At 44.0% G+C, this 25,387-nt stretch overlaps 1 protein-coding gene across 4 annotated transcripts in view; it reads right to left on the bottom strand.

The window, feature by feature from the left end:
* Positions 1-25,387, bottom strand: part of DGKI (diacylglycerol kinase iota) — a gene marked incomplete at both ends in the record, with an annotated part of 420,018 nt that overhangs the window by 254,829 nt on the left and 139,802 nt on the right. For all 4 annotated transcript variants that reach the window (XM_080932354.1, XM_080932355.1, XM_080932356.1 and 1 more), the window contains 2 exons: positions 5,134-5,229; positions 20,505-20,613. In XM_080932354.1, coding sequence (XP_080788480.1) covers positions 5,134-5,229; positions 20,505-20,613 — 205 coding nt within the window. The remainder of the gene's footprint in view (positions 1-5,133; positions 5,230-20,504; positions 20,614-25,387) is intronic.

The following is a 25,387-nucleotide window of genomic DNA, read 5'->3' as shown; positions in this document are numbered from 1 at the left end:
GACCCTTACACTAACTATACCATCAAAAACAGTCTTAAATTTCTGATTCTCCTGCCCACTCCCATCTACAAAGTGCAGAGATTATATATTTGAATCACCATGAATTTAGTCTTTGCTTTGCTTAGGATTGGATGAGAGTTTTGTGCATGCCAAGCAAACACTACACCAACTGACCTACAGCCACAGGCCTAGCTTTGGTTTTAAGTAGAAGTTCCAATGTCCGTGTGAATGAGGGTGACATCTCAGCATCCTGAATATGGCTCTCATTCACCCTCTGGGCTGTGGCATCCACTAATATCAGCAGCCATAGCCACCTCTAAGTTTGCTGTGATTTAGACGACACAGCATGTGGTTATGCTTTGTGAGTTCACTGACCTTTATAGCATGTTCCCTGGTTTGGTTGAGAATCACAGAGACACACCCAAGCCCATCTGTCCTTTCCATCCCTCCCATTCCTCCTGACAAGAAACACCATTGATGCACTCACACACCACATGTTGTCTTGCTCTGAAGAGCCTGAGTATTGCTGGTCTTTGCTAGTTTGTGGGTTCCACCCCACCCCATCCCTGACATTTCACCTCCTAACCCTAGATTAGAGAGACAGACAGACAGACAGACAGACAGACACAGAGCGACACAGATTCCTGAATCTAATTTCTTTCCCAGCAGCCCTTTCTCCCCCTTTCCAGCCCAGCCCCTTCCATGTCTCTCCCAACCGGTTCTCCCTCAGTTCTCCAACAGTCTGCCGCAACAGTCCCTTCTCCCAGTTTTTCCAGTACGAACAGCTCTAAACTATGACAACTGTTCTAGCCTATCTGCTCAGCTCAGCTTCTCCTGGCTCAACTGTCTCTGAGCAATATCTGCTGCAACAGCTGCCTCCTTCTCTCTTCTCAATCCTGTACCAACTGCATTCTCTTCTCACTCTGCTAACACAACTCACTTTCTTAGCCTCAGTAGGTTTTATATCCTATGCTGTTCCCAGGAATCCAGAGGCAACCAACACTGAAGGTCATGGGGTCAAGCAGTTTTAACAGCTAAGAATTCTTAAAGGGCCTGCCTGTTGGCTTGCAACTGAGGATACTTTAAGGGGGCAAGGCACACAAGATAATCTGGCTTTGTTCATGCTCTTCTATGTAAAATAGTCTCTTCCCTCAACTCGTGTAGGAAGGAGCATTATTTCCAGGTCTGTGAGGCAGCCACTGTCTACGTCCAGCCCCATCGATTTCCCTTTTAACTTTGAATGACATTTGCTTGTCTAAAACAGAGTGAAATAGAAAGATCTCTCTTTGGAGATGTTTTCTTCTGTACTGGGTAATAAGCCAGCTGGTGGCACCTGGCAGCAATAACATCAACAGGTCTTCATTCTCTGAAGGTGACACATAATCATCTCTATGTACATGCTTTTTCATAGGAATCACATTCACTGCTAAGAGAGTTGCGAGAATAGCATGTTCCCTGTCTAAACTCTTGCTGGAAAGTGGCACCCATCACCTTAACCTTGAGAGATAGCCACCTACCTCACAACTAAACACATCTTCTGAGCCTGGCACCAAAGCACTGCGCTGGACAAAGCCGTGCTACAGCAGCTTTTAGCCAGGTTTGTGTACCCCCGGCATCAGAGAATTTAGTGTGCTTCTTAAAAATCACGTGTCTAAAAGCTCATCTCTGGGCAGGGAGGGAAAGCTGTAAACTGTAAAATTGCTCACAAGCGTCTCTGGAGAACCCTGTGACCACTGGAGAATCATGACTACTGTTAGAGCCCCTGGGTCTAGATCTAGAGTTGGGCTCAATCTTCATTATGGGTGGAAATTTCCTTCAAAGCATCTCTTCAAGTAATAGACGATCTTCCTCTACCTGTTCCCTCTTTCATACTATTGCAACTGTGCTACTGAATTTTTCATTACACAAAGTTCCATACTGTAAACCAACTTAGTCACTCTCCTCTGGATCTTGCATTAATTACTTTTTGATGTCTCTCCCCAAATACAACATTCAAGATGGCCCATGGCCTCCTGCATCACAGTAGGAAGTGAGTGGAGAGGCGGAAGCTACCGAACGCCTTTCACAGCTATTGGCAGTTATGTGATGACTGTTCATTCCCACTCCTGCCAAGTGATCAGGAGCCAGGCCATTCCAGCCTAAACCAGCCAGAATCAGAGCTCGTCATCTTACATCCTCCACTAATTAAAGAGGCTCATGAGGGCTGGCTGCCTCCTTGGTGCTGTTTTCATCTGGGTGGCTTTGCTTACAATTCTCATGCATAGATTGGCAATGCATTCCTTTTGCATCTGGTCTGTTCCTGTCCTGTCTCTGATTTTAATTCCTGCTTAGGTCTGGCATCAAATTCTCACACAACATGTCTCCACTTCACAGGAGAAGAACTTCTAGGACACTGAGTTTTCAAAGCTTTACCCTGGCTGTTGTGCTGACGTCATTATTTGTCCTGTGTTTGCCCTGGAATAGAGGTCATGGTGGCCAGACAACGATGGATAGAGATGTTCAGTTGGGAATACTTAGTATGTCGCTGGGTCCAATGGCATCCGGTAGCTGCGACACTGGGGCAGTTGAGGCAGAAGCCTCTCAGCACCAGCTATACAAAGGTCACCCTGCCCTACCTGGTGGCATGCTGAGAAAATAAAGTGCTTGTATTAATTCATGTATTTGCCAAGAGAAGTAACAAGCAGCTGTCCCAAAATGAGTGCCCAGAATAGGACCAGGGGGAGCAATTTGGACAGGGGCAGGACTAGGTAATGAGCCATCCCACCCACTGACAGAAGGTTGTATATGGCACATATGCACAGGCAAAGCCAGCTTCATCTTTTCCATTTCATGCTATCTGATATCCCACGACCAATGTTTACACAATTATCTAACACCTTAATGTTAATTCATTATTTATAGCATTTTAGTCCAAACAGCTGAGCTTCTCACAGATTTGGTTAATTTAATCAAACCCCATGCAATTATAATTTAATTAAAACTACATATGCATAAAGTTGAAATGCTGATATTTAAATCAATTGAATTCTGCAACAAGATTAGAAGAAATGCAAACGATTAATTACAGGTCCAAATTAGAAACAAGATGAGAAGCAATGTGATTCTACTCTCTTTTCTTTCTAGAAGGTAGCCGCTGCCCAAAAGCCGTGAATCCTCAACGTCACTCGGTGGGTGGAAACTCGGGGATTCAAAGCCAAGTTTCTTGACTTCAAATCCACAGCCTGTTCATCTGGCCCATTCCAGGACCTTTCATTGTTCCTTGTATCTATTAAACAAAGATCTCTCAGCAAAACAACAACTTTTTTTTCTAAACAACTATGTGTGGGTGTGGGGATCAAAGCTGGTATTGTGAGGGGAAATGTGTTGATTTGGAGATGTGGTTGTTTTAGCAGCCCCAGGAAGTCCTTGGGTGTCTTACTCTTCTAAAAGCTTGGGAAGAGATTCAGCTTCTTCCTCATTAACAGAAACACATTTGTTCACTGTCCCAATGCCTTCTATTTTGCTCAAACCATGTTTGTGCATAATAATAAAAATAAAAGCCCCCGTAAAGTACCATGTAAGTTATGACATCATTTCCTTAAATAGGAAGTTTTTGTTTTTTTCCTATCCGAAGTTTCCTGTCACTCTATTTTTAGATTAAATTTTTTAACTTAGGAAAAAATTAAGCCTACTTTCTCAGCATTAAACGTTCAGTCTCTCCGTAACTTACTTTCGGCCACTTCACTGTTCAGTCTTCATGGTTTCTTGTCTTTTTTGAGTACTGGGAATTAGACCTAAGGCCTTATGAATGCTAGGCAGGAATTCTACTACTGAGCTACATCTTCTGCCCTTGAATTTTTTGGGTTAGGGTCTTACTACAATGCAATTCAAAAAGAAAAACATTTTATTGGTTCTTGTGAACTTCATGTCACGCACTCCAATCCCACCCACTCTTCCTCCCCATGTAGCTGCCCACCACTTTCAAACTCCCAGCAAAGAAAGGGGAAAAAATCTCATGGAAGTTGTAGTGTGTCGGGATGTGTCCCACAGTATACCCTTCTGTCCACACATTTTGCTTGCAAATGTTTATTTTAATGACTCACTGGCCAGGTAACAAGGCCTCTGGCTTTTGCGACACTATCAATACTGGACCCTCACTGGGACTCCACTTGGCTATCCTGTTGTTGTCCTGTGTCGTGGAGATCCTGTAGTTTTGGATATAAAGAACCCTTCATGAACTCCAGCAATTGATACTGGGGTGGGCCAATTCAAACCTCTGGGCCTAAGAGTTATCTGAACTGATCAACCTGCCACCACTCCCGCTCATGCCCCCAGGGTCAACTCAACAGAAACCCCAAAGCTAAATCTTCCTGCTGCCCAGGTGAGGTACAAGGCTCTCTCTCCCGAGCACTGCAGCATGGGAGGGGCAGGACCTGCTCTCCTGCTCACTGGGGCTAGGTCTCCTGTCTGCTACCAGTGGAGAGTGCAAAAAAGAGGGAAAGGGACTGCTCCCTAGATGATGCCACCATACAGCCACTACACAGCACACAAGAGAGGGCTAGCTCACCCAGGCCCTAGCCACCAGGGTCAGCTCTACTGCTACAATGCAATTTTTAGTCAATTATTACATTAACACAATCCAGAAAGACTGAGAAGATAATATATCAATAAGGGATCCAGATCTCAGTGTGAAAAGAAGCTAACCTCATCCACATCCCACACGGCCGTTTCTACCTTCACCATCCATACTCCCAGCCCATGGCCACTGTCCTTCAGAGAAATCACTCCTTTCATCTCTACACAGACCTCCTGCCATCCCACATACCACCATCGGTGACATTCCCTCATCCACATAACCCTCACTCGGACTCGCAGTAGACACAACACCCCCCACGCCCACTATGGTGGCAAGCATCATATATACTAATGTGGAGCCTACCCAGTGGAACCCTAAGGTCTTTAAAGTTGACAACTTGGACCCATGGGAACTTGGTACACAATCTGCAAACCTTAAAATCAAGTGACAAGTCCTATGTCTTGAGGATGGAGCCTTTCCAAGTGCATCCTGGGATATTTAGGCACACTTCCCTATCACTCATAGACATAGAGGCTGTTTCCTGGAAAGACCAAGTGGACATCATGAGACATACTCACTGCAAATCGGACTTGGCAGTTCTCCTCCCCCAGGTAGCAGAGGTCCCCCGAGACGTTGGTCTCCAGCCATAGGTGCTCCCCATTCACAGCATTCTCCTGTAAGGAAAAGACCCGCCCACTTCAGTTTTCTCTCCAGCATCAAGGAAGGAACTCCAACTCTGGAGTTTTTATGCAAGATACGTAGTGATTCTGAGGCGTTTAAACAGTTGTCAAAAGATCTTCAAAGACTCTTTTGGAGTTGATCCTGTGGAAATTCCAGGAAAGGGTGTTTGGGGGCTTTGATTTATAACCGAAACAACTATGGGCTCTATAAAGACCTTATCCACGGATATATCACCTTGAAACATCTTCAACAAAAGACAACACCTCTGTGTGGCTCTGTGCAGTACTGTTTATCCAGACCACACCCTGATGATGCGATGAAACAGGAGAACAAAATTAGATTAAACTTTGCCTGCACTTAGTGAATTAGCTAAGAAGGATAAGAGTACTAAAATGCTCCAGGTATGTCTGCCTGACAAGGCATTTATATTTAGCTTGCCTCTCTGGAGCTCAAAGCACAATACATTTTTACTAATCCAAACAGATTGGTAAAAGGCCTTCCACCCAATTAATTCTAAATTTTACAAATGGGGTAATTTGTCTGCTTCCTAAAAATACACACTTCTGATGATGCATAGAACCACTGTGATGTACAGCACAGTGAGCAACAAGGCCGTTTTATCCATAAATGTTCAGCGAACAGTGGAGAGAAAAGCAGTTATTTGCTTTATACATGTGGCAAATAGAATTCCATGGTTTTTCTTCTGATACGAACCACTTTAGAAAATATACACTTATGTACTAATGCATATTGTTTATTTGCACAAAGGATAGGATATTGGGGTGCTACCGTATTAGACTAACCATAAAGGAACATGAAACTAAACCTGTTGTTTTATTTATTTATTGGTATTTTTCCATATCAGAAATCAAGAACCAGCAGTGATCTTTCGATAAACTGTACTGTGGGCTAAACTGTACCCCTGTCCCCAGTTCATATGTTGGCATCTAAACCACAATGTAATGGAATCAGGACAGGGACTTTGGGAAGTAATCAAGTCATGAAGTGTAGACTTCATCATGGGATCGATGTCCTTATCAGGAGCAACACAAGAGAGCACTCCCTCTCTTCACATGAAGCACCAAGGAAAAGCCATCTGAGTTCTCAGCATGCAAACAGCTACCTGCCAGATGGGAAAAGGGCCCTCACCAGGAACCCAGTGTGCCACCACCTTATCTCTGTACCTTCTTGGCTTTAAACTGATGGAAAATCAATATCTGTGGCTTAAGCCACCTAGTCTGTGGTATTTTGAGATAATAGCCTGAACAGAGAACAGCAAGTGACTTTAGTAAAGAGCTTTACAGAACAACTAAATATGTTAGAAGCCCATCTTAGAATAACCCACTCCAAAAGCATCCACACAATGGCCCACAACCATCAAGGCTCGGAAGAGAGAAGTGGAAATACAGACCAATGTTTCCCAGCAGGGAGAGGGAAAAGGAGCGCCAATTGTCAGATTACTTATTTATTTATTGTACAATGAATACATTTTTTGAGATTTAAATAAAAGACATTTTTTCCCTTCGGGGTAAATAGTCTCAGGCAAGAAACTCCACGGGCCATATTGTGACCTAGGATCTAGATTCTTCAAGAGCCAAGGAAACTTAAGTCTCAAAACAGCAGGAATAAGATGTGACCACATGGGAAAAGAGATCACATATATAGATGTCAAAGGCTCAAGGGGACCCTGAAATGAGGACAGGCCACACCCAACCCCAAGTGCCTCAAAACCACTCTTAAGCCAGGCACAGGCTGGAGCACATGGTACTAGCAGTGTTGAGGCAGGAGTCCTGACCAAGTGTTCAAGGCCAGCCTGAGATACTGAGACCTTGTCTTGGATTAGAAAACACACTGCGCCTCTCAGAAAGGAAATAAATCTGTTGAGAATGGTGGTCACACACTATACCAAAAAGTGACCTTTTATCTTCTCCCCAGCAATATTCTTCTGGTGATTAATGCTCGCTTTGTGCATAGACAGTCATGGGGAAAATAGAGCTCTCCTCTTCTTCTGTTACACTATCCAAAGAGAGGGAGACTAGACATAGAGTTGGACCTTAAAAGTTTTTACAGGGGAGTTATCACTCCACTTTCAACTTCTACCCAGTGACACAAAAGTGATCCCTTTTCCGTTTGTTGGCCATCTTGTTCAGCACTTACTCTTTGGTGCTGGCACCAGCCTCTGGAATGCTATGATGTCTCACCATGGCAAACTGCCTAGAAAAGTCGAAAGCTAAACATGACCTGGCAACAGCGAACACTAAAGGGAAGGGCTTCAGAGGGAACCTGGCGATTATTCTAAGGAGTCTAATATAAAACTCTTACAGTGGTGCAAAGGTCAAGAACCTTGGACAGTAACAAGATAGGTGGGTCTATAATGTCCGAGAAGGGCAGGCAAAGACCTGGGAGTCAGACTATTTCAAGCACCCCATACCTGACTTATGCAGCCCATACATAGTTCCTGGGTCTCAGACTCCTTTTTAAAATGGCATCCTATTTATAAGCTTTCAGAGGCTTGCTGGTCAGTCTTGCCTCAGAGTCATCCACATCAAGACTAGTACTTTTAGATAGACCTATTTTGGATGGAAACTTGACTTAAAAGAGATAGACTTTTGGAAGGAAGAAGCAAGGGGCTTTCCTGTACCCTCTTACCACCTAGTGCACTGGTTCTCAGTTTGAGTTATCTATTCAGTGGCCTGATAGAATTTTAAAAATATGCCGGTGTCATTTCAGAGAGTCGGTGTAAGTAAATCTCAGTGACATTTGTATATAATAATTGCTCAAAGGTCTTGAGATGGCTCTAATGTGCTCTGGAGTCTATGACCCAAGAGACCTCACTGGACCTCTTTAAGCTTTTTAGGTAATAGAATCTACAGTATGTCTGTGAGCCAAAATACAATATTACTTTCTTCTCTGTCTAGTAAAAAGAAAATAAGAGTAAGAGAGAAAATGACATGAAGCATCTCTATCAATTTTAAGGAAAAAAACAAAGTAATAAGCAAATACATGTAGGTCTGGAGTTCACCATGAAAAGCCTGGAGGTGATGGACAGAAAAGTAAAACGCACAGACAGCTAAAGAAAAGACAGAATAAAAGCACTAATCGCTTAAATTAGTCTTCTTACTTTGTTTGATCAATTATTAATATTAATAATTATTTGTTATTATATATATTAAATATTTATATATTTCCAAAAAATAGTTCCAGTGGAAGAAAAGGTAAAAATTATGCCTGACTTGGCTAAGCTAAAACTCCTCAGTAGAAAACAAAAAAACAAACAAAAAATGGTCACAAGAAGTGCAACACAAGAGAATGTTATGAAACCAAAAAGTCCAGATACAGACATTGCTCATATACAAAACTTCATGATATGGATTTGCAGAAATAAAAAATAAAATTCAGAGCTGACTTGCATCATAGTTACGTATACACAGAAAAGTAAGAGCTGAAAACAACTAAATTCATTGGTAGTTGAGTTCTTGACACACATTTCCACACTTCTCTCTCTAGAGGAAAAGCTCAACATAAGACTCTTGTACTTTGTCACCTCTTTTATGCGTCATTATGATTTCCTGGGTTCAGTTCCTGGTGTTCTATCTCCACATGCCAACACTGCTTTCCTGATTCCCAGTGACTTCACATCGCTGAACCCAATGGCCAATAGTCACTCTTCACATTCATCAGCAACTTCAACACTGAAGATCACGCCCTTCATCTTGAGGCACTTTCTTCTACTCTGTTGGTTTTCTGATGACTCTGTGGTTACTTCTTCCTAGTCTGTTTTATTGGATCTTCCTATGCCCAAATTTTAACACTGAAGTGTTCTGAAGCCTAGTGCTCAGATCTCTCTTTTCCATCCACACATAGTTCTTAGATTACTGCATTGAGTTCTCTTGACGGTAGCCCTCAATGAGTAATTGTTAACTTCGAAATTACCTACACAATATGAGCTTCTTCTTTGAGCATCTCTCATCTGCCCAAAAGATCTCCCCAGAAGATCTAATAAGCATCTCAAATCGTTACATTTGCAGGAACTGGGTTTTCTCCACTGATCTGTTCTTACCTGACTTCTCTCTGGATTTTCAGTAAATGGCATTTCCATTCTTACTAATTAGGCTAAAACTCTGGTGTCTAACAGCAAATCTCATTTAATCATAATTTCAAACTTTCCCCTTCTACTGTTAACAGCAGCTCCAGCTCAGAATATCTCAATATCTAACCACAACCAGTATCCCTACTTTGGTCTCCACTCCCGGTGTCTATTTTCGAAAATGCAACATGAGCAGTGGTTGGGGTGAAAACATGAGATCCCCTGCTGCTCTGCCTATGAAGCTCTGTCTGGAGACCTTTGCTGGTGTGAAGCTGAGGTTTGCTGTAGTAAAGATGTTTCAAAGTAATCCAGTATGAACCAGGACTGGAGTTTATTACAAAGAGACTTTTGACCAGTTTCAGCATAGAGGTAAACAGAACAAGGAACCCTCAGGAGAGAGGATAAAACATACCCAGGTGTAGATAGGCTAATCAAGAGAGGCTGAAATTTAAGTGTCTTAGCAAGAGCCATAAATATGATTTAATTGGTCTGCTCTGTTTTGGTTTTTGGTTTTCTGAAGCAGGATCTCATATAGCTCAGGCTGACCTTAAACATGCTACATAGCTGAAGACGACATTTAATACCTCAACCGCCTGCTTCAACATCCCCAAGCACTGGGATTGCAGGCAGGAGCCACCAGGTCTTGTGTATATACATGATCTTTGTGGCTCTCAGCTTAATCTTAAATAGTTGCTAAGGAATGTTATTCTTCCCTGCCCCCATTTTTCAATAAATAACATTATAGAGTGAGTCCACAGGTGCCTTTCATAGGATCACAATTTAATAGGCTAAATCTGGGTTTGGTCACGGGGTTACAGGAGAGGATTCTTGTGAGGTTTTATAGAAATCGAAGATCTGCTACTGGTTAAAGAAAAAGGCCATGCTCAAAGGATATGTTCACTTAGGCCTTAAGCGTGATTTACTCTGATGTGAGCACCTGCATTTGTAGCGTCCTCTTATTAACAGAACATTGTCTCTGTGTCAGCAAACTTCAGAACGAACAGTGATGAAATGCTTGATTCAGCTGGAGAGAGAGGTCAACCACATTCCTCAGTGAGAGGCTACCTTTTCTTCCCAGGTCTCCTTAATTGCCCCCTTCTATCGAGCTTCAAAATATAAGTCTGATCAAGTGGCTGTTCTGATTATTACCCATCCCTGCTGATGGAAGGACCTTTACCTACATAGTCTGTGGGTTGGTGTTCTGTGTTCTTTTCATATCTGTGGTCTCTCAATTTTCACTCTTGTCACCTCTTCTCTTGCTATGCCTCCATCTGGTGGCTGACTTCCAGGTACCCTGCTCTCCTTGCAGCTTCCCAAGCAGAGTGAAAGGCCTCAATTCAAGTCCACTGAATTCAGAGCCTTTTGCCTATGCCTTGCACACAGCAGATGCCCAAACTACCCCTCACCTCATCATATGCTCAACTATTCCCATCAAAAAATGTTCACTTTTTCCAAATTCTTTGCCCCTCTCTGGATTAATTTATATGGCTAATTTCTATTTGTAGTGTGATCATCAAATCAAGAGTTATTTCCTTAATCAATGCCCCATAATCCAAGTCAAGTTACTCTGTAAGTTTCTGTCATAAAATCGTGTCTCTTTACCATTATCTACCTTAACTGGCACTATTCACATATCGGTATAATTTTTTGATTAACATTTCCTTTCATACTAGGCTCTGAGATCAATAAAAATCAGTAAATTTACAACAACTAACTTACTGCCTGATAATCAGCAAATCTCAATACATTTTTTTTTAAATAAAAAAAACTAAAAGTCACAGAATAAGTGAGTAAATATATCTTGTGTCATGGCCACCACTTGAGGCAGAAAGCAATAATTACTGTTATGTTACATCCTTTGGTTTGAAGTCATAAATGACAACATATGGAAGCTGGCCATACTTGAGGCATGCAGAAAATGATGGCATGACTTCTGCCTACGACATGCCCCTACTCCCTCTTTGCTCCTTGTATATTTGGTTTGCATGGTAACACTCCAGAAGTGTGAACATAACAGCTTTCAGTGAGTTATACATGTTTTCCAGGGAATTCTCCAACCACAGAATAGCCTTGGAGATTCCTGAATCACAGCTAATGTTGGAATTAAAGTGATCCTGAGGACTCTTCAACTCCTCAAAAAGGATACCTGAGTGGTATCGGCATTAGAACGGACTAAGACAAGCAAATGACTTTCATTTGCTTGCTACATTTCCCCTGACTCCTTTTCTAGCTGTGAGCTAATAGCACAGACTCAGCGGTAAAGCAGATAAGCTATTTAAGAGCCATATGGTTTAGAACCCTCTCACCTCCTTGAACGCCAGTTCATTCATAAGTCAAATCATAAAAATAATTGTTCTCTATCCCATCATCATATGGCAATAGTGAGTATATGATAAGGAGCCAATGGGATGTTTTTCTTTTCTTTCCTTTTTTTAAAAAAAAAATCATGTTGCTATCACTTTCTGGCTTTCCTTTTTCTCCCCACTCCATATGTGCTGGAATTATTCAAATTCCCCCACTTTGGTCACTTGACCAAGACTGCCATTCACAAAAAGCATTTGCTCTTCTTGAACATATAGCTAGATATGATTTTCTAGTCTCCCTCATAGTTAGGATGGCTGTGAAAACAAGCTCTAAGTAAAACAGCAGAAGCTAAGGTTCCAATCAGGGACCATTAAATCTATCCACAAGCATCTCCTGTTGCTTCTGCCAGAGAGGTTTTTGAGGTGATCAGCCTTTGGGATGATTTTGGATCTAAAGAGATGTCAGCATAAGTCAGTATCTGTCCTTGAATAACTGTGACAAAGGGTTTAGTTCCCATCCACCCACCTGCACTAGTCCTGGTCTGTGGCATGGGTAAGGAATAAACAACCTCTCTATTACCACATTACACACTTCAGTCTTCTGGTCACGGCAGCCTACTTTATTCCAAGAATGCAGGCTTCTCTTTACTCTTGTTTTGTCTAGGTTTTCTTTTATGTCTGAATCTGTCCCCAAGTTTCTTCGAATTCTCCAGACAGCAAATCTAGTCAAGTCCCAGTTTCTTCTTTGAACTCTGAGCCCTGCTCTGATGAGTTTTATGTTGGTGTACACTCAGTTCCCTTAAAACCCACCTCTGGTTGTGCCCCTCCGAAGCTTTGAATGCTTGTGGGACTCTCTGTTATACCTGAAATAGAGTCCAAATTGAATCTGGCAACCTAGACCTTCCAGCAGGCCTGCCAATCAGGGTACCCTTAACTTACTTCAGTTTTCTCTCCCATTACTGCCCTTTAATCATGTCTTCTTTCTGGTGCCACATTGTAGTGACCATTCTTCCTGAGTGGGAACATCTTTCCTGCTTCTTCTCTTCAAATCTACCTTGAAATGACATCTCAAATACTATGCATCTCAAAACTGCCTATTTTTGGAAAACATAAAACAATCTCCTTATTCTATGAGATGGCATTTTTTTCTGGTCTTTAGAATATAAGACAAATCTTCCTGAACACACACACACACACACACATACACACACACACACACACACACACACACACACACACACACACACACACACACGCCTGTGACCCCACACATGCATATTTACACAACAGATATATTTATGTAAGATCCTCTGTGTGAAGAGAAAGAGAGAGGGGGTGGGGGAGGTAGATACATTTACCAATAGAGATATGAATACTTGCCCCAGTTCTGTAGAAATCCTGTAATGGTTACAGATAAAAAGATAAAGATAGAGGAGCATTGCAGACAAAATAATATACATATTAAGAACACGAGCAGGAGCCAGGCAAACAGACTAGACATATGTAATTACAACACCCAAGAGACTGAGGACTGCTAAAAGTTCAAGGCTAGTCTGGGCTACCTAACAAGTCTCAAGCTGCCTAAGATACAAAGACTCTGCCTCAAAAATAGAAACTAACAAACAAACAAACAAACAAGAAAAGTAGTGTATGTACACCACAGGCAAATAAACCAGAGAAATAAAAGATCTGAGATTATAAAACGTTTTATTAAAATTATATTAAAATGTAACTAAAGGTATAAATAAGATATTCTTTACAAATATGCATATAAAAACAAAAAAAGATTTAAATGTAGGTGGCCAGAAAAACCTGCTGGGTACTACCAGGTGCTCAACTGCAGTGGCTGGTGTGTGCGAGAGGGTTGTGCTGAGGAGGACCTTGGAGCACGGAAATGTGCACTGCGCCATCCACACACAGCCCACAGCCCGAAGACTGGGTGGGAAAAAGAGCACTACAGCTGTCAAGCGATCACCACCTTCCACTTCAGGACTGCATGATGGCACTGGGGTGATCTGCTGAAACAAACCACGGCCCTGAACCTCATTACTCCTACTGTTCGCACCTCAGTCCCTCCGTATCTGCATTTAATTTATGGCTCACAGCTGTTTCCACTAAACAGTGTTAAACAATGACTTTCCCAGTGTCAGTATATTCGGGCACAACCTGACAGCGGACCTCTGGAGCTAAGGACCCTGCTTCCTCTGAGAAGCGACTTTGGAGGTTGATACCGGTTGCCAAATTGACACAGTCCATGATCACCTGGAAGACAGCCTCCCTGGGCTTGTCTGTGAGGGCGCTTCTGAGTTGCTTAGCTGTGACAGGAAGACCCATTCAATATGACAGTGCACCGCGGCCTAAAGCCACAGGCTGAATAAATAAGAAAAAGTGAGCTGAGCACAGGGTTCATCGCTCTCAGCTTCCTGGTGTGGACACAGGGTGGCCAGATGCCTCCCGGGCTGGCTGAAACCACAAGTAGGAATAAACCCTTCCTTAGTTTGCTTTTGTCAGGAATGTTGTTGCAGTGATGATAAAAAGTAATTGATACAGGGCTGTACGTTAGAGTACTCTGATCTCAGAAGGTAAAGACTCAGAGCCAATCGCAGTGGGTCAGTCCCACGCTGACATGGCTTTATCCAAGGCCACAGGTACCGTTGCACATCCTTACAGTCCTAAGATTTTTGAGGTAGGGATGAGTGTGAAGAGGCATGGGAGGCCTGGCTGGCTGTGGTGGTGACACCCAGACCTGATACAGGGCTAGCTTGAGGAAACACTAACATATATGTATGTGCTCACACACCCGTGTTGGCACACACACACACACACACAAAAACACACAAGCAAGCACAACCCTCAGCCTCTTCCTGCCTTTCATTCAAGGCTGTAAAGATAGAGTGACCTAATTTCATAACCTAGTTTAGAGCAACTCTGGTTCCCTAATCTTGTCCCCGAACTGAACTGTGATGCAATGTACCAACTGTTCTGTCTCTACCTGGGGAGAGAGCACACCTTTGCTTAGCATCATCAACTAGACAAAAAGAAAGCTGATGCACTGTGGGGCAGAGGAGGGAGGGCTGGTTTTGTTTGAGCAGAAGTTCTGTTTCCCAGGGAATGATGGGTGAAACGATGTGGTCCAGTGGAGAAATGAAAGAGAATTGGAGCTAAGGATGCTGAGCTTAAGATTGATTGATAGGAGCTTTAAGGAAAAGCCTGTGGAGTCCCCAGCCCTGCCCCCTCCCCTTCTCCCACACTGGCCTGTGACTTTCTCCAGACAGCTTAAGGGGGAAAGCATAATTATAAAACAGTGTAGACAGAGAAGAGGCCCACCTCCAGTGTTATTGGCTACACTCTTAAAGACAGAGGAGAGCGCTAACTGTAAATTGAGTCACCTTTGCAGAAGAGGCATGTGACATTTCAGATGAAACATATTATCTATGGCACCGACACACTTCTAAATGGGCTAACTCACTCGAAACTGAGAGCTTGGATTCTGGCCCAGGAGACAAGAATATTTTTGGTTTCTATTTTGGACATCACTTCCTCCACATTCTGGTAATTTAGCTTCTTTCCTCCCAAACTGGCTTGGCTGACATGTATCTTAATGGTGTCAGAGGGAACAGCCTCTACAGGTAGTCAGTGGGAGGGCGACGAGCAGCCACTATTAGGAGAAGAAAGACAAAGCCTCTTCACATGGATGATCATCTACCTCGCTGTGCTGCAATAGGAAAGACCAGAGAGGGAGTGGGCGTGGGGGCAGGGTCACTTGGCATTAAAACAGGTTATATTTGTTTCTTTTATGAGTTGGCTTTGGAGTCATGCTTAGCAAGCTTTTCAGGAACTAGAGATTATCTGAGTTCCCATCAGTTTCCAAGGATAAGTTCGCTTCTTACTGACTGAGCAGAGGTGTTACAAGCAATTTATGCCCGGACATCAGTAACCAGGCAGCCCTTAGGCTCCCATGCACTCTCTGCTTTGAAGAGAAAACAAGTAGAAGACAGTGCCTGGCTCATCAGGTAGCCAGAGCCCTAACTGAAGGTCTCGGAAAAGTCCAGCAAGAAACACTAAGTGGTTTCTGTTTGTAGGAAGGCTCACTATGAGCAGAGGAACGTGTGCCGTGAAGGGAATGAGAGACATCGAATGGGTAAGAGATGATCCCTGTGATGGGGTGGGAGAGGGGCCAGAAACAGAGACAAGGAGAGAGGGAAGGAGGGAAGGAGAAACAGAGAGAAGACAGATGAGAGGGGGAGGGAGACAGAGGGCAGGAGAGAGAGGGAAGGAGAGAGGGGAGAGAGAGGGGAAAGGGAAGCTACAGGAAACAGCAGTCTACAAGCTGGGCTGGGCCCAATGGTCACTGCTGTCCTCAGGAGACTGGGGCACCTTACGAAGGCTGACAAGGCACGTTCACGCACCATCATCAGAAGGGGTCGTGCATGGGAGGACAGACTGTGCACAGACAACAGGGCACAGACAACAGGAACCAATAGCAGCAAAGTTATAAAGGAAACGCAACTGACCGGCATCACAGGACACCACTGGAGTAAACGACAGGAGAGATGGGAGAGGCTCTGAGGAATAATTCGCAGTGGTGGCGGGAGTGGGGGAACCCATTGGAGTATGTGTTAATAAGGAGGGAAATGAGAAGGGAAAGATGGACTCACTAACGCTAATCACACACACAAAGCATGAAAACTGTCTCCCATCACTGCCCCCAGACACGAGGCAATGCCCGTCCATGCTTACTCAGCCGGCACTCGGGATCCTCGGGAGCAGACCTCTTCCCAAAGCCTGTGGCCACTGTTCTGAAGGGAATAAATACACTGTGTTCTCTAGAAGGCTTTGACATGTATACTAGGCTCGGAGTGGGGTCCTTTCTATAAAAACTAGGATAAAGATTCCAAATCCGGGTTAACTCCATGCACCCTGAACAGCTCCCCCATCTGCTTTCAAGTTGGTGAGAGCTGCAGCTACAGGGTAAAGTCAGCGCGCCAGGATGTTGGGGTGTTGACATGATGCCTGGTCCCCTGAGCTCAAGAGGTATGAAGCAAGAATTTCTGCTGAAGGATCAAGGAGGCTTCAGAGAACAAGGGGCTCCCATCAACCCTGCTCCGCACCGGGCTACGTGGGCCAAGACTCTCGGGAGCGTGACTCACTACTCAGATTTCTATGAAACCAGGACCTCAACCAAGGCTATTGACTGGGGTGCCTGTGTGTGTATGTGTGTGTGTGTGTGTGTGTGTGTGTGTGTGTGTGTGTGTGTGTGCATGTGCATGTGCGTGTGTGCATGTGCGTGTTGTAAAGCCAAGCCAGAGGCTTCTGTATACCTGTCAGATGTTCTACCACTGAGCTAGACCCCAATTCTTCACTTCCCCACCTCCTATTACACCTTCTTTTGCTGGTAGTATTCTGTTTATTTGGGAGACTTTTAAGAGGCTCTAAGACTAATCTGCCCTTAATAATTAATATTACTGAGTAAGTTTTATCCTTAGTAAAGCAGTCAGGGGCTACTGGTAGCAGATGTTGAAAGGAAAAGATAATGGGGCACCAATGAAAGGAAAAGTCACTGAAAGGAAAAGTCATGGGGCACCAATGTTGTTAGAAGATGACGTCCCGGGTTTCAGCACCAATTTTAGGGGAAGGACAAAGAGAGTGGGGGCATATGGCCCATGGAGGTGCGGCGAGGCCTGGGGGCAAGGGAGATGCCTCTGAGGGGCCCATGTTGGGAATCCCTTCCCCCTGAGGGAGCAGCCACACGACGGTATAGTACAGAATAGAGTTTATTCAGGTCATGGGAGAGTTAAGAGGGTGGTAGAAGCACAGAGAGAGAGAGGGGGGGGGAGAGAAAGGGAGAGGAATAGAGAAGTAGAGGCCGGCCATGAGCGCGTGGAGGGAGAGGGGGAAGAGGAGGGCAGAGAGCAAGGCCCCAAGAGAGCAAGAACAAGAGAGAGGAGGGGTCAAGCAGCTCCTTTTATAGTGTCAGGTCACTGGGGTGGAGCATACCTGGCTACTGCCAGGTAATTGAGGGGTGGGGTTTACAGAATCCCAACAGATGTGTTCTCGGAGGAGAGAAGATCAAAAAATTCCTGAATTTGTCACTTGGTCTCCTGAGAAGAAGGGCCACTTAATACCCAGTGTATCTGGCATAAAAAGACCTTCATTTTAAAGCCAGGGTCATGTAAACTCTTACAGAAGAAGTCAAAAGACACTAAAATATGTTAGCCATCTCCTCCTTCCTGAAGGTTTGGTGCAATAGGTCATTGCTGGACTTTTGTCTGCTGACACCATAGCAGCCAGGAAATAGATGTTCCAGAAACACAGCAGGGCCTCCCTGAGGAGTGAGCCTCACCTTCTGCTTTCCTACTGGACATTCAGCTGATCACTGTCACAGGGTGCCCACAATCACCGCGGAGAGGGAGGAAGAGGAACAAAAGACCACAATACACTCCCAGCCTGAGTTCCTATTTGTTTGGCCCTATTGTGTATCACAGCCTCTCACCACTAGCCAAATTACTCATGAGTAAATGCTATAGTGCATAGCTCTCCATGGGAATAAGAAAATAAAGCCGGCTAGCCTAATGCTGCCATAGGCAGGAAATCCACTAAAAGCATTGCTCACTATTTCTAACATCAGCCATCACCAGAGTCTTTTCCTCTCTCTCTCTCTCTCTCTCTCTCTCTCTCTCTCTCTCTCTCTCTCTCTCTCTCTCTCTCTCTCTCTCACCATGCTATGATCCCACTGCTAATTTCTTTCTCTCCATGAATGTTAGTTCTATAAAGAAAATAACCACAACCACAGCTTCTTCACCCCTGGATTCCAAGAAACCCACCCAGGATATAAAACAAGGGTGGTAGCATTTTCCAGGGGCAGAAAAAGCATGTGATAATCATGGGGGATTCTATTATGACAGACCCACTTTAGAGGGGTCTAAGCAAAACATGAGATCATGTGCTAAGGAAATTATGGCCTTCACAGTAATGACACTTATACATAAATACAGGCACTCCTGAGAGTGACACAGAAGAGAGATGTCTGGCCTCCACACTCACGTAGCCTTCCTCCTACAAAGATGCAACTTGCCCACCTGCTTGTAGTTACTGGTAAAAGGGAGCAGTAACCTGGTGTGAAGGAAATGCAAACAAACTAATTTAGAATAGGTTACGGGAAGGATACGAATGTCTTTCATATGAGTAATCAAAAACTTAAGGAAGGAAAGGAATTTGTCTCAGAAGGGAAACACAGTTTTTTCCTGAGGTTTGCTGCGGCTTTCTCTTCTCTTTTGTGTTTTCTTGGATATTTTATGTATTTACATTTCAAATGTTATTCCATTTTTATAAAGGTCTAATAAAGAGTTGGGAAGCTGGAGCTGTTGGTGGGTGTCTGCAGTCCTGCTGGGGGGTTCAAGGTCCGCTCGGAGGAGTCACAGTACATTCTGAGTTAGACTGGGCTACTGAGAGGCATAGTTTTCTCTCAAAAGAAGTGAAAATGTGGGTTTGGAACCTCGTTTCAGTGGTGGCATGCTTGCCTGGCCCGTGTAAGACCCTAGGTTTAACCCAGAGCTACAGAGGAAAGGCTTTGAGATCCCACACAGTTCATATGCTTCGAGTCTCGGGTGACTGCCTGTCTTACAATGTTAATTAGAAGCAAAAACAGAGGCAGGAAGATTTTGCAATGGTTTTTGTCCTGACCCAGAAAACATTCATACAACTTAGAGGCAGGACACAACATTATATTTGTGCCAATATATAACTAGTGTTCTAATAACTTTTGGTTTAAGAGCATCAAAAATGAAAGGAATATTTCTAATCCTCACCCGCCGGAAGCTGAGGGTAAGTCCCACTTGCTACTGGGCAACCCTCCTTTCCATTTGCCAGACTGTGTCATTGGCTTATGGGGAAAGCGTCTAGCAGTATGCCTGACATTAGGTGCCTCTAGTGGGTTTCAGTTCTGACATGCTCAAGGGCTGTGGAAATCAGATTTGCCCACACACACACAGGTACTGAACATGGGCATGATTTCAAGTGTTAGTTCCAAATCAAAACCCTTTTAAGCCAACATGAAAATCAGAGCTTACTTTTCATGGTCCATGAACTTTGCAAAGGATGCTACGTGCTATGTTTCAATTCAATAAAATGTCATGTTACCTGTCAGAAAGAATGCGGTGCATAGGTAGAGTGGAACATTATTTATCCACACAGACGTGGGTGCAGTCATACGAGCGAGGCACAGGAAGTAGAGCTCTACACCCTCATCTCACTTATGCGTGATTGATTTTGAGGTTTATCTAACACTGAGAATGAGTCGGTGGTTATTAGAGTAGGAAGAGATGGGAGATAATCGAGAGAAAGATTCTTCGATGGATATTAAGTCATACTTAGATACCATTGCAAAATAGAATGGTCATAAACATGAGTAATCTTTATACTATTAACCAGATACTACAGTATATTCTTTTGCAGAAGGCAAGAAAATGGGATTTAGATGGTTTCTAACATAAATAACCGATAAATGCCTGAGTAGGTATGCTTTCTTCTGTACATGTGTCAAAAACACACATGGTACACCATAAATATGGGTGACTTTTTATGTTGCAATAGGTTAAAATATAACCACTCCCATTTCCCCCCAGTGGATCTTGCCCCAGAACAGAAAAGGACATGGATGAGCCTTTTCTGCTCCCTGTTGAGACAGCAGGGCCCCACACGTGGCTTCCAGCCCACAGTTAGTGGTCTTGCTAACTTGACCACGGCAGACTCTCATTAGGTGTGTTCTGACTCCTGAGATCCTGAAGGTTAGACGAGAAAAACACAGCATGGAACTGAAACTAACTTGGGGCAAAGATAAAACAAGACAAAGAATAAACACAAAACAGCAGACACCTACACTCCAGTCCAGAGTCGCTCTGGGCTCCTTCGCTGGACCGTTTGCCACAGGAAGACCAAGAGGATGTGCAGGAGCCAGATGCTGAAGGCCTGTCCGGGAGATGGCTTTCCTGTAGCAAGAAGATAAATAAATAAGCAATTAAGTAAATAAATAAATACAGACAGACAGACATGCACGTGTGTGTACATAGGACACACGGACATGAGAATCTTTTACAGAGCTCACAACTCCCAGTAGGATAGACTCTGTAACGGAGCAACCTGAATGAATCTCTAGTATCTGATATCCTTTACAACCGTGGTAAGTTAGACCTGCATGATGAAAAACAGGAACAAACTCCCCCAACTCAGAACACTGGAGGAAGCTGTTTTGTGATGGAACCACAGACCCAGAGGCTGAAAGCTCTACCTCTTTTCAGGGTGAGAGTGAAGCCTCTCTGCTTACCGAGAAAAGAATGATGGGTACTTACTGTTGGGATTCTGTAAACCCCACCCCTCAATTACCTGACAGTAGCCAGGTATGCTCCACCCCAGTGACCTGACACTATAAAAGGGGCTGCTTGCCCCCTCCTCTCTCTCCTGGCCTCTCTTGCCTCCTGGCTCTCTTGCTATCCCAAACTACCCCTTCTCTTCCCCTTCCCTTTCCCCCTCTCTCTCCACGTGCCCATGGCCAGCATCTCTCTCTCTCTCTCTCTCTCTCTCTCTCTCTCTCTCTCTCTCTCTCTCTCTCTCTCTCTCTGCCTCTACCACCCTCTTAACTCTCCCATGACCTGAATAAACTATATTCTGTACTATACCGTTGTGTGGCTGGCCCCTCAGGGGGAAGGGATTCCCAACATGGACCCCCCAGAGGCATCTCCCGAAACCGTGGATGTCATCTTTTCACAATGTTGGTGCCCCGTGACTTTTCCTTTCAGTGACTTTTCCTTTCATTGGTGCCCTGTCATCTTTTCCTTTCACTTGTGACACTTGGAAAGTAAGTGAAGTCATCACAGATGAGCTAAAAGCAACTCCCACTTGTGCAACCCCACTGCCCTGGGCAGCACAGACAACTGGTTGCCAAGAGTCTGTTTCCTCCCTTCTTCTGAGAGCATTTTCCTTGTCTTTGCTGAGGACCACAGCAGTGTCCATTGAGCTGAGCTTTCTCAATGTGGAGAGACTGATTTGCATCTGCCTAGAATCAGCCCAAACTTCTTCAGCCACCCCTCAACCCAAGAAAAGAAACCCTCAGCGAGAGGAGCAAAGGGAAGCAAAAAGGGGCGCAAACGCAAACACTGTGAACGCCCTCAAGGCAGAGCTTCTGAGGAAAAGATGCTTACAGCAGAAAGATGAAGGACTAGGAGCAGACAGGGAGGGACCTCTTTTCATATTCACTGACCTATCCAGACTCCACCTACGAATGAACTGGTGAAGTGAAGCAAAAACAGTGTTCTCCACTCAGGGATAAACCTGTGCCAGCACTGGTCGGTGTGTATCACAGATCTCGGCAGGTGACCCACTCTCTCTGTGTCTCTTGGAATCCCACCCAGGAAGTTTCAGAAACAAGTCTTCAGTAGTTGGAGATCATCACCACCAGCTTGCTGGCAGCTTCTCTAATGCAGACTCAGGCAACACATTAGCTCCGCATAATTCCCCAGACTCAGTCAGAAGGGAGGACTCTTGAAAGAAGACGGTCCCATCAGTGTTCCCTTTCCTTGTGTTCTCCAAGATAGGGGGTTAACATCAGTTTTGGAGCCTCATGACAAAGCACACCCCATACCCTCCAGTCATATTCTTCTGAGAGGAACAGTGGCTAGGTGTGGTGATCCAGGTCTGGAATCCCAGCTTAGCTCAGGAGATGGGATGGGGAGGGAGGAAGGACAATCTGAAGACAGAACGCCCAAGGCCATCTAGGCTACATAGCAAGACCCTGGCTTGGAAAGGAAAAGGTAAGTGGACATTTGAAGGTGTTAAGATAGCCTAAGACAACCTAGCATGAAACAAGAAGCAAAGGGGCGAGGAGGGAAGAGATGGGCAGAGAACCTTCTGTGGAACTCCTTCTCTCCCAAAGGTTTTCCTCCCATATTGAAGGACCTTCTCTGCCACGGTTCTTAGGTTTTTCTCTACCTTCAAAGTCCTCTCCATTAATGCTAAATTCGTTTTCACCATTAAAACAAAACAGAACAAGACAAACAAACAAACAAACCCCCATGGCTTTGTAGATTCAGAAACCATAGGTTCTACCTCTAGGTCCTCAAAAGTCTCCACAAACTAAATTTAAGTGCTTTAAAAGTTCTATAGCAAAAGGCTGAGATAGATGAATTATAAGTTCAAAGCCTGCATAGACTGTATGACAACTTTGAGGCTAGCCTGGGCAACTTAGAGTCAAGATGTAACTATACGTAAAAGTCTCTGGTTAAAATATCGAGAACAAGAAGAGTAGGGAGAGAATGTAGGAAGGAGAGGAGGAGGGGGAATGAGAGAGAGGAGGGAGAAAGGGGGGGAGTGAAAAAAAACTCGGTTTAGACATCACACACACACACACACACACACACACACACACACACACACACAATCCAAGCACCAAACCAAAACCAAAACCAAAAAAAAAAGAAAAAAAAAAAAAAACAAGTCTTTTAGAGTTTTATGAACTATCTCAGAAAACTGGTTAGAAAAAAGGGCAGGAAACAAGATAGAAGGGGAAAAGATGAAGGAGCAACAGGAGGAGGAAGAAGAGGAGGAGGAAAGAGGGGAAAAGAAGGAGGAGGAGGAAGAAGAAGAGAAAAGAAAATTCCATTGTCAGGTCTCGGTAGAAACTACTGAATATGTGAGTTAAGCTCCTGGGCACCTGTGGACTACGACAGCCTAGGTTTCACCACCCATCATAACCCAGAACCAATGCCTGAGCCTGCAGCAAACAACACAAACTATCGAATCAGGACACAAGGTATCTACACAGTACAGACCCTTGAAAGATCCAGACAGGACTTCCCTGGAACTACCATCAAGTAGTTCCGTCACATTCTAACCTGTGAATAGAGGCAACTAGGTCTTTTGTATTTCTTGTTTATTCCCCATTATGGGCAAAAATTAAATGCTGAATTTGCAATATTAATAGAAGACACATAAAACACAGAATAGAAAAATTATACTTAGAAAACATTGGGGTATGGAAGGCCCTTTTGATTTCATCTCTCTACTCTTTGAAACAGCAGCACATCATTTTTTCTAGTAGTTCATACATGAATGGATATTCTCCTCGAAGAGGAAAAAAATTTCATTATATCTGAGACTTTGACTAAAATCAGAGTGAGTTACTTTTCTATTTACACCCATCATGGTGATGAAAGATGACATGGAACTCTAGCAGAACTTTCTATGTGGATGGAAAAGGTGAGGGCAGCAGTTTTAGCTACAATTTGCTCTAATTAAACGATAAAATGGGGGTTCGACTTCACATCCTTCTTCCTGCTCAGAATCCTCCCAAATGCACAGACTGCCAAGCGTGAAATGCCAACGATTCTATTAAGTGCACATCACTTGGTGGGGAATGAATATTCTCACAAGAGCATGTCAGAAAAGAACTGTGATATTAACTGTGAAACAAATATGAAAAAAATACTTCATAATTCAGTTTCCAGAGCATAAAGTCACATTAATGTCAATTACCTGACATGAAAGACTGAGACCACATTTCAAGTACAAGAGCCAGCATACATCTTAAATGGCATTCCATTATTGCCTTCCCTCCATTCAGTAAAGACTATAAACCCCTAAAGGACAGGACTTCATTCATCCACTAACCTTGTTACATCTGGCCCAGAGCTAGACTCTGCAAATATTCAATAAATGCCTTCTGGATTAATGAATGAACTTGACCAAGAAGCTAAGCAAAACAGCTTGCTGATTTGATCAGGGCTTGAGAAATCCAGTTAGGATGGTTTAAATAATGTCCCAGGCTTTATGCCTCAGAGATGTTCTTTGCTGAGAGGGTTCAAAATCTTTGAAAGCTCTTTAAAAGTAAGTGCAGCTGGGCATCATGGTACATGGCAGGGTTTTAATTCCAGTGTGCAGAAGGTGAAGGCAGAAATGGGAGAGTGGCACATTCATAGCCAACTTAGACTCTGTACACAGGGGAACTCTTCTAAACACCAATAAGTAGGCAGAAAGACGGGCAGACAGACAGACAACACAAGACAGACAGACAGGCAGATGTGGGTGAGACAAATCCAGCCTTCAATCTAGGCCTGCTGTAATCCTTGCACTGGGGTTGGAGGATTGCCAAGTCAAGGCTATCTAACATCTGGACTAATCCTTCTCATAAAAAAAGAAAGAAGGGAGGGAAAGAGGAAGCGAAGGAGGGAAGAAAGAGGGAAGGAGGGAAAGGGAAGGAGAGAAAGAGGGAAGGAGGAAAGAAGAGAAGGAGGTAGGGAGGGAGGGAGGGAAGGAGGGAAGAAGGGAATAAGAAGGGAAAGGAGAAGGGAAAAGGGAAGGGGGGACTAAAGAATAAGTGACTAAGAGAAAAGCTAACCTTGGAATTACCAAAACAGCTCATCTTCTTGGTAAGAAGATAGCACTGGATTGGCACCCCACTGTCCTGTTTATAAAGAACATATAAAAATGATCAGTCTTTTAGACAAAGTCCCACCACATAGCCCTGGCTAACTAACTTGTCTAAACTTACTAAGTAGACCAGGATGGCCTAACACTCAGAGAATTTTTTGTCCCTACCTCGCAAGTGCTGGGGCATGTACCACACCTCTGGCAAGGATGCTAATAATTTTTTTATAATGTATTTGTTGGGATTCTGTAAACCCCACCCCACAGTTATTTGGCACTATAAAAGGGGCTGCTTGCCCATCTCCTCTCCCACTCTTGCTCTCCCCCTTCCCCTCCCCCCATTCA

The sequence above is a fragment of the Micromys minutus genome, assembly GCF_963924665.1.
Source record: "Micromys minutus genome assembly, chromosome: 18".
In the NCBI taxonomy this organism is placed as follows: Eukaryota; Metazoa; Chordata; class Mammalia; order Rodentia; family Muridae; genus Micromys; species Micromys minutus.
This window is presented reverse-complemented; position numbering and strand designations above follow the sequence as displayed.